Consider the following 10,273-nt stretch of genomic DNA (forward strand, 5'->3'; position numbering starts at 1 on the left):
GTCACTGCCGCTGCCTATCGGCTGACGTGACCGCCGCGATTGTGTACACTGCTTTATTTCGGAGTTCAAGTTTGGAACACAGCATTCGAATTATGAAAAAGATTAAAAACAAAATTCAAATTGTGTTCCATTTTCAAATATCTGAGAACAACGCGCTTTTATTTATTTTTTAATTACAAGGAGGTTTTACTCCATAAATTATTTTGTTCTTCTAACTCAACAAATAGCGTTCTAAGTTACGAGAGCATTCGCACACAAGTAATGTTCTCGTTACATTACCTTCTAGGCTCAGGGACAAGATCCACGGCTAATTTAAGCACATCGCCGAACTATCGGAGCCGCATAAACCCTTAACAAGGCGTTTCACTTTGCGCCGATATTCGCAGCGCATTTCACAAATACGGGTTTTACACACGACGACATGAGAACCATATTTTACATGTAAAAAATAGTAGTCAAAAAAGAGCCTTTAGCGAAAAAAGCATCTACCTAATTCAAAATTTCGAAGTTTGTATATCATCAATTTTTGACTTGACTCTACGTCTACCAGCGTCATGCTGTTGATTTTCTTATGTTGTTGTGATGTTGCTTCCTCGTTTGGGACGTTCCCGCAGTAAAGTCATCGAATTTCAATAATTCTGTTAAGACTAATTGGATACCGATAATATCCAGATTCCAGACTCGCAATAAAATCTCTATATCGTGCTGTGTAAATCCCATTCACCTGCTCGCTCGCACCGTGATAACCGTAATGACGCCGTAAACTTCTCCGGATCGCCAGAGAGAGATAGAAAGAACGCGGATATGCAAGAACGCGGAAGAATTAGCCACCACTAACGACGGAGTAAATCACAACGATCGCAACCTCTTTGGAACCGAGATTAAATTTAAAATACTCTTAAATCAAACGATTTGTATGGGAACTCGTTCTTTGCGGCCAGCATTGATTCGTACGGGCCAGTATTTATGCGTATCTACAAAATTAAATACAATACGTTCGGGACTAATATTATCTGTGGATTGGGTATGTTAATGTTCATGTTTATGCATGCTTTGTAAGAAGTAACTTTCCAAGTAAATTTTATCTTGAATATTCAAATCTTAAAACACAATGGCGTTGTTTTTCTATTAAATATTCGGCATCGCTTTTATTATCATAGACCTCAACAGTTTTAAATTCTTGAAAAGTGGATTTCTGTTTTAAGAAAAATGCCTGTGAATTCGAATAACACATACAATAACGTCTTAAGATTTGACTGAATAAATAAATAAATAAAACGTAAATTCGCGATAAGAGTCAAAACAATGACTCTACATAATATTTGTTAATTTAAAAGGTTTAATATCTTTGATTTAATTTGTCATCAGACAGTATTTTGATTTGTTTTTCTTTCATTATCAATAGTACACAGCTACAATGAACGCGTGTAAAAATATCAGTTAATTATTCCCCAGCTGTTGATCTGGGCAAGTCCATTTGAATAACAAAGACCTGAAAATCGAAAGATTGACGCTCCGAGCGACGCGACGGGGCGATACATGTTTATGGACAAGCCTTTTACCAAGTCATGTACAAAAAACTCCAAACTTAATGGTTTACAGTTGATATATTTTCCTTTTACAGCAAATGGCAAAGGCATATTGATATTCAGCCGAGACCACAAACAAGTAAATTTTTCAGATTAAACCTTAATATAGATCCCAGAAAAAAAAAATTAAAACCGAAAAACGTACCACGATAACAAAGTTGTAGTTAAAATGGTTTTAGAAATCGTTTTCTAGCATAGAAAATGAATTAGGCATGCTACGATTTCTGATAAGAGCGAATAACTTTGAAAAAATCTTTACACGCTGACGCTGATAACCATCACGGGCTCCGTCAAGACATAAAAGGCACGCGACATCGCATTGACAATCGGGGGTCCAACAAAAAAGCTATTGTGCAAACAACAAAAACCTATTTACAAATACTCGCTCGCCCGCCCACTCAAAAGGTGTTTATTTTAAAATTTCTCTACACAATAACCGATGTCAATTTTTTTCTCTCATTCTTTTCGCGCCATTTAATGCTATTTCATAAATCGGAGGCAAAGAAACTTTTTGGTTGCAACTCTTACTTCGTTCGCTACGATTCAAAACCTTATTCCTACGGTCGTAAAGAGATCCAAATTTGAATTTTCGAATTTCGCAAAAAAGAAAAGTAATCGCGATGGCCGTTTCTTTTTTTTTTACTTCATCGGACACGTGTCCAAGGTATCCAATTTGTATGCTTTGTGTCGTTGTTGTCGTTTAGAATTTATCACATTTCAATGGCTTTCAATGTTATTTTATTATTATCAAGATAATTTTGTATCTTTCATGTATTGAACAATGGAAAGATGTTGCATTAATGGATAATATTAGACTGGTCTGAAGCTAGTTACGTCAAACGTGTTTTGCAATGCATTTAACATTTTCATACTGTGAGCAAAGTCTACAAATCATGTAAGGATGTAGATTCTATCTGCTCAACAATGGCTCGTGTAAAATTACCCACACACTCAATGAAATTTCAGCTTTGTGACCGTAAATATACGCCGATCGAGATATGCGGGGTGTTATTCTCAAGATTGGAATCTTGCGACAAACTCTGGGGCTAGTAGGGTGAACAAATTACTTTGATTTTACTGTTATTTGTCATTGGGAAAGGTAAATGATTCGATGGAAGAAATTCGAATTCGTTTATTTTCCAAGTAGACTTATAAAAAGCTTTTTTACACGTCCCGGTATTATTTTAACCCTGCCACTGCTTCGGGACAACAAATGGTCAGTGTTGAGACGTTCTTCATTCTCTCAATTTTGATATTTTTTTATTTTGCAATATTGATCTATCTTTTAGGTCTCTCTGCAAGCCTTTTCGTAACAAAATTGGGGCACTATAGAGGGAAAATCTATACCAAGAGAATTCGTACAGTACCTAGTAGACTTAATATGATTGGTTAGCCTAACGTCTTGAAGATACTTCGGAAATGCTTAACCGTGGTGACCCTAGTTGATTCTATTGTAAGTGCTAAATATACAAGTAAGTGTACGTATGTCGCGCGGATTCCCATCGGCCCAGATTATGCGATTGGGCCAGGTCAAATTAGGCCGATGTTAGCGAACTATGAATGATTCTACAGCTCAGGGATGTCTAGGGTTCAAGGAACGTCCCCAGCTGTTTCATCACGTGTCACGTGTATAGTTTAGATATTGCATAACGACGAACATACTCTTGTAGAGTAAAACAGCTGATCGGTTTGGTTTAAAGGCGTTAATTCTATATTTATTTTTAATTCAAATCTACTTCAAAAAATATTCATAAAAAAGTTAATCTTCCCATTCGCGTCACTTATAATAAGATTCGGTCGTAAAGACCCATTATGTCCGTTCAATCTTTGTACTGCTAATACCAAATACTGTTCATACTTCTCAATAGATGTGTAAACATCTGCCTGTAACCGCACCGTTTTTGTCTCGATGACTCTTATTCCTTTGTGATAAGGTCGTGTTGAAGATACGCCCGCCTACAATGTTGTCGAACGCCTTTACCCATTGTAAACGTTCGACAGAATTTAAAATTTTGTCATTTGTTTTTTTTTTCGTGTTTTGGCGGGGTGACGTAGAGTTTGAGAGACGGAATTTCTAAAATAACCGAACTAAAATTAAATATTTTTTGATTATTAGGTAAAAAAATATTTTTACCTCAATGCCGTCAACAGTAGTGTTTGTGAATAAACCATACTCTGGAGACTTCGTTAGCATGATGTTCAACAATTTTTATCAAAATTCGTACCTTAATATTATGAAACTTTTTTTATGAAATTACAAAAAAGACGTCATAAAATCTGATTTACATGATAATTTTCCCGCTGAATCTTCTATCTATTCAATAAAATGAAAAAAAAACGATTCCTTCACTTCTGTAAAGTCATCCACTTCAAAAACGCGTAAACACATCGTCTTGATTTAAAAAATGGGGTCACTAAACACCCGCATGCCACGCTTATTAACGTACGATTATTTTATTTTCATATAAAAGATAAATAATAAGGCGCGAACCGAATGCGGGCTCGATTAACTCGATTCTCACCCTTTACTCGATTTGATGAGGCGTAATGGAATGGTCACTGTAACGCCATTGTAAGTCATTTAATCACCAGCCTTTGGTGACAAAGTTTAATAAAAACTTAAACACGAAATCACATTTTATTTTATGGGAGAGCAGGAGAGAAAGTAACCTGTGTAATGGTAATGTCTTTTAGTTATTATTAATTAAATGAAAAAAACATATTTTGTTCTTTCAAAATCATCCTCAAAAATTGTAAACATGACAATCAACGCTGATAAAATTGATTGTCATTTCCAACGATTATGGTTCAGTCATCGGTTTTATATTTATTTTAGTACTTCTATAGTAAGTCTGCATCTACACACAAAGATATCTGACCTAAAAATTTATAAGTTCATTGCTACTGAAAATAATGTGGAAGAAGCAGTAAAAGAAAATTATGAAGGTGCCTATGTAACCACAATATGACGTATACAGAATAAGTTTTCAATGTTTGGATTTCAGACGATAAGCCCATACGTTTGTCGCTAAAAATCGATTAAACGATAAGTTTTTATCGCGTCGTGTCGTGTCATGCCTGCTCATTAGTCCCTCGTCGCATCGGCGCCCGCGCAGCACCAGTAATGATCGCTCATTGCCTCTGATGGAGCATTGATTCAGGGGTCAAATCTGTTGACACCACCATCAATACTATTTAAGCGTTTGTTTCAGACTGATTCACTCCTCTATTTGGGGTATTTCAAATTGATTGATTAACAAATATCGTTAAGTAGGTAGTTACTTTTCTTTTTAATGCACTCCTTGATAAATCTTAATTGTATCTGAAAAGAGCGAAAGGTTGCCAGTGCTAAAACAGATCTAGTAACATTACATACCAAAAATCACAAAACAAAACAATTGATTCTAAAGTTGCAATTTTATTATTTGATCTTTTTAAAAGTAATCGCCACGTAATTATTAACATTTTGCAACGAAAAAGGCTTCTCGTTTATGTATTTCAAATTCAAATTATTTGGAAATACTAATGTACCTACCTACTCGATTGAATGAAAACAACACAGACGTAAAAAAAAAAACAATTTAAAAAATATTTTCTATTGAGTTTTTTCACTGACAAACACAAAAAAGTATTTCCAAATGCGGTCACCTCTAAACTCGTCTATACAATGACAATGATTGCATCGATGTTTGCCCATCTCCCCGGGGTCGTTTCAATTAAAGTATATTACATTGTTACGACGGCAGTCGAGGGTTAATTGCTATTGGGCCGTCTCCGCTGATCTTTGGTCTCGGAGACCAGAGTCGGACACCTTTCGATTGCAGCTGGGTTAAGACCCAATGCCCTGTTTGTGATTCTTTCAGCTAATCTGGGGAATCTGTAAAATGTGACCTGATTTTTAAGAAACCAATAACATTTTGGGCGAATTTTTAGAAAATAAAGAATAACACAGTGGAGTATTTATATTTGAGGACTAGCTTTTAAAGTTTTCTGACAAGCATTATTTTAATCGTTTAGATTCGGTTCATTTTATCTAACAGGCTGACTTATTAAGTTATTTCAGAGTTATAATTTAGTGATGACCTCCATACATTTGTTGACAAAAAAGGTGGCTAATAATACTCTATATACATACTACTTCATACAAACTACTTATAATCATCATAACATCTAAATAGAATCAAATCTCCTTTTGAAACCACTTACTGGTTAAAATCTTGTTAGATTTTTCTTCTTTTTAGACGCAAAACATGTTTTCTTTTTTGTAGCGTTGTCGCCACGCAGTATTAGTATCTACAAATACTTATAGAAAGAATTATTCCTAATCCATCATAATATCTTCATGTATCTGATATCATCCATGCCTCTATGTTCTTCTAAACAAACTCTTGAGTGCGTTCATTAAAAACTGCGTAATACGTATCAATTATGCCAGCAGCTGTCCAGGGCATCGCTCTAACAATTAGTTCAAGTGACCAATTACTGGCTTGCGTCACCTTGCGCCACGAATTAGAACTATTCGCTGAATGAAAATTTAGGTCGACTCTTATTGGTTAGATGACAGAATCACAAGTTGTTAAATTCAGGACATTGAAGATACGCCGCCTCAGCTCTATTGGTTTGATTTCATAAGCAACAGAGTTAATTGTGTTGTGGTTTTGTATGACTTCTAATTTCTATCACTTTTGTGACGGTTTCTGTAAGGTTTTCCTGAGATTTTCTCAACTTAAAAAAGTGCTTTATTTATTTTGATATTTTGAACATTTTCCTATAATGGCGGGTCCCTTTCTTATGGGTTGCCTTAATTAGTCATTTTCATCATTCATACCATAATGTAGTCTATATTGTTTTCTCCAAGTAACAAATCTAGTAAAAAGCAGAAAAAAACCACATAGTGAAATACATAGTTTCAGTTTCAATTCAACTCACTCTACAAACCATCCTTGGCATATCATAGGCGCAGTAATGACTGCTTGAAAAAGCAATTAATATTCACAAAGGCACGCCCACGACAAGTGGGTTAATTTTTAATAACCACTAAATAGCCTCACTGTCAGTTTTCATTCCAAGAACAGTGGTCACGACATTGCTCCACGTGTTTAATTATACAGCGTAATTCTAGCTTTTTAGGAAGCAATTATAAAGTTAATTGAAACGTTCAAAGCTATTCAGGTTATTGTTGACAGTGTTCTTACCAATACTGTTATTAAAACTTTGTTATTCATCTGACAATCTTTTTAAAATCTTATGATAAGACGATGACATTGAAAAAATTGCAATTTTAAGAGTTACACTTACAATATTACCATCCTTATTAATCATTTATCAATTAGCATTACCACGCTGCTATTCGATAAAGTTCGGTATTCCCAAGAGCAAAAGCATCATATTTGGTCAATTAGATAATTGGGATGATTGGCCCCAACCAAGAAATTTCAAACCCACTGTAACTTCTCATTCTCGTGACATCAAATAAAGAGAGGCACAAAAGCCGTGCGGAATTCCACCACGGTCACATCTGCTCGGCATCATAATGACCCTTTTGTTTACCGCGTCATTTCTTCCTTCTGCGCGACCATAAAAAATATTAATGCGCACTACAACATCAGCCAAATGTACCGGGGCCCTAATCGCATTAAGACGGCCTGCGACTCTTCACGGGTTATTATGTTTATACGTTTTTATTCCGGGGGTTGCGGCCGGAAAGGATTACTCTTATCTGGCGTTTACTCGTTTAGCTCATTCTTCTATTGCGCCATTGTGGAAATCTACTTAGATGACGTTTGAATGAGCGTCACGCAAGGAACATTACTCGGCCTCAATTTATATAACATTGACGTTGAGACGATGACAACATTCATGATAATTAAAACTTATAAACAATGTCACAACCGACTATTTAGGACAATTTAGAAGAATGCCCAGCGTAATAACTACAAGTTTTATTGCTGGCATTCCGAAATATTGCGCTATTAGTGTGACGAGTTATCATGTAGGTGTTAATTAACGTTCAGCAAAAGATTTCGACTTTAGTAATACTTTTAACTACATAATGCGCAAACAAGGCAAGTAACAAAGCTTACCGATGACGCGAAATTTAATGTAGCATGAACATTTTCTGTGACTTTAAATTCCGTTGATGTCGCAATTTCTTCAACCATATCTGGCGAATCAACTGTCTGTGTTTACAAAATACCATAACTGTTTCATTTGAGTGGTCCTAACGATTATATTTCCTTCTTGCAGATGCCTGCGGGCTATCAGACGTGCCACACATAGAGAGTCTACAAGAGAAGTCTCAGTGTGCACTTGAAGAGTACTGTCGGAGTCAGTACCCGAACCAACCCACGCGCTTTGGTAAGCTGCTCCTGCGGCTACCATCGTTACGGACGGTCAGTTCACAAGTGATAGAACAGCTGTTCTTCGTCCGGCTCGTAGGGAAGACTCCCATCGAGACCCTGATTAGGGACATGCTCCTCTCCGGTAGCTCTTTCTCGTGGCCGTACATGGCGACCATGTGACATACGATGTGGAGACAGCTGGCGGCGGCCTGATCGACGCCTTACGGCTTCCCGCCGTACCTGCCGAGCCAGCGCTTCGACCCGTTCCAGAGGTACCAGAGAGAGGCAGAGGACGCGGTGACGTCATCCAGCGAGTTCCACGAGAGCACTGAGAACGCGACCGCTTCTGAGGAGTACTTCGGGTCGAGGACCAGCAGAGACAGCGAGAGAGCCGACCCTTGCCCGACCTTCGATCCCATTTCGGCGTTCTACGCGCCGAAGACGACCGAACCAGAATCTTTTGAGGCGCCCCCGACCTCAGCGGGCACGGACAAGACCGGGAAGACTTCCATGACGATCGACAACCTCCTGAACATCCGGAGCCAGGAACCATGCGTGGTGCCAGACATGAAATAAGACGATTAGTGCATAAGTGGGGTCAGTAGTGTCTATTAGTTCAAGTTTTCCTTTGTTCCTCTGTAAAAATATAGGCTAGATTTAATATTTAATACTGTAAATAAAAGTTTTTATTATTGTAAATGTATAGTTAATGTGATAAGGTATGAGAGAACTGTTTTCTACAATTGTGGACGCTCTTACACAATGTTTCTGTGTCCAGACTACGTGTTTCCAAAGTGTTTGAACTCAGTGTTTTTTTATTTAAACTGTTATCTTTAGGTATCAATCTTGGATTGATGAAGCGCAATAAATTGTACATTGGACGTGCAATGTTGGTGTGAATTGTGTAGTTATGTATGTATAGAGATAAATATTTAATAAGGGTTTACATGCCCCAGATTTTCAAATATGCGTCCCTCTACTTATCTTTGTTTATGGAGAATTCGTTTTATTTGGAATAATAGAGACACAGACAGAAATTTTTAAATATAATTAAATTGAAAATTTGAAAATATACAATTGAATGCAATACAACACCACCTATCATCGTTAAAGTGAAGTAATAAAAATAGTTTCAATTCATTTGTCCCAATTTGTAACGTAATTTTGTATAATTGTGAAATACTTGTTTGAATTTAGTTAAAATCTCGCGTATATTTAAAAGTTTTCTCAAAACTGGTGCTCTTTCACTTAATATGTTAGTGAATATCGTCTTACAAGAAATTACAATTAGGTTTACTCATATTGTTTTTATTTATATCGTAAATAATAAAATTCCTTGGAAGCATTTATCTATTTTATTTACAAAATTATCTTGTATAGAAATAATTTGTAACAAACAATAACTCTAAAATTATATTCTAATTTAACCTTTTTTTATGTAATATTAAAGTTATTGTTTTATACTTGAGCATTTTACCAAATTGTCAAATAGATTGGTTAAGTCAGTGGACTTTCTATAAAATATTGTAAACAAAGATTTTTTATATTGTTCACGTATGAACAAAACAAAGTTTGTGAGAATACAAAGATTGTGTGTTATAAAAGATTTATTTTATGTATACTATCGTACAAAGTAATATTGACAAATTAAACAATATTTCGTGTCAATTAGAAATTAATGACTCTAGCAACACCGTAGTCGTTTTATTAAAAAAAGATTATTAAATTGTTTAGACGTTTTTCAACACACTTGCAAGAAAAAAGGCACTGGCATGCTTACAATAATTTTGTAAAAAATGGTAACCACAAATAAGGTTATGAGTTCTTTTTTTTCTCGCAAGTGTGTGGAAAAAATAAAAATTTGTTCAATCATACTGGCCATTAAGAAGAAAATAATTATGTTTTATTTAAAAAAAAGTTCTAAAAATGTAAATACAGTTTCTTTTTTTTTTCATTTCTAAAAAGGTTTTAATTTTTAATGTTTTTCTCTAAGTGTTCATCAAAAACATTATTTTTCTGTACTTTTCTTTTTCTTTACTTGCCAAATGTATGGACTGGTGTAATGCAAAGAGATGCAGTGTATTTATTCGCAATAATGTACAGTGGGTTGTATTATACGTCGTGTGTATGAGATGTATGGACGTATTGAGGAATTAAAATGTCTCTATGGATTTAATTTAGATGTTTTATTTGAACCAGTAAAGCTTATATTTTTAAAAAACATCATGTAGAGTCTCAAAGTAACTTGATAACAATACATACCTAAACTTATTTTTTTTTTTTTTTACCTTTCTGGTAAAGGCGGCCACCTGACCTAAGCTAGAAGTTCGCCTACTGGTTTAC

At 35.5% G+C, this 10,273-nt stretch overlaps 1 protein-coding gene across 1 annotated transcript in view; it reads left to right on the plus strand.

Annotated features, from left to right (window-relative positions):
• svp (COUP transcription factor 2) overlaps positions 1-8,998 on the plus strand; it is a gene marked incomplete at its 5' end in the record, with an annotated part of 89,422 nt that extends 80,424 nt beyond the window's left edge. Inside the window, one exon of the mRNA XM_028307120.1 lies at positions 7,836-8,998. Within this exon, the coding sequence (XP_028162921.1) occupies positions 7,836-8,110 (275 nt within the window). The remainder of the gene's footprint in view (positions 1-7,835) is intronic.
• Between the last annotated feature and the right edge of the window lie 1,275 nt (positions 8,999-10,273).

Source organism: Ostrinia furnacalis, unplaced genomic scaffold, assembly GCF_004193835.3.
Source record: "Ostrinia furnacalis isolate ACB-3 unplaced genomic scaffold, ASM419383v2 OfSCF2101, whole genome shotgun sequence".
NCBI lineage: Eukaryota > Metazoa > Arthropoda > Insecta > Lepidoptera > Crambidae > Ostrinia > Ostrinia furnacalis.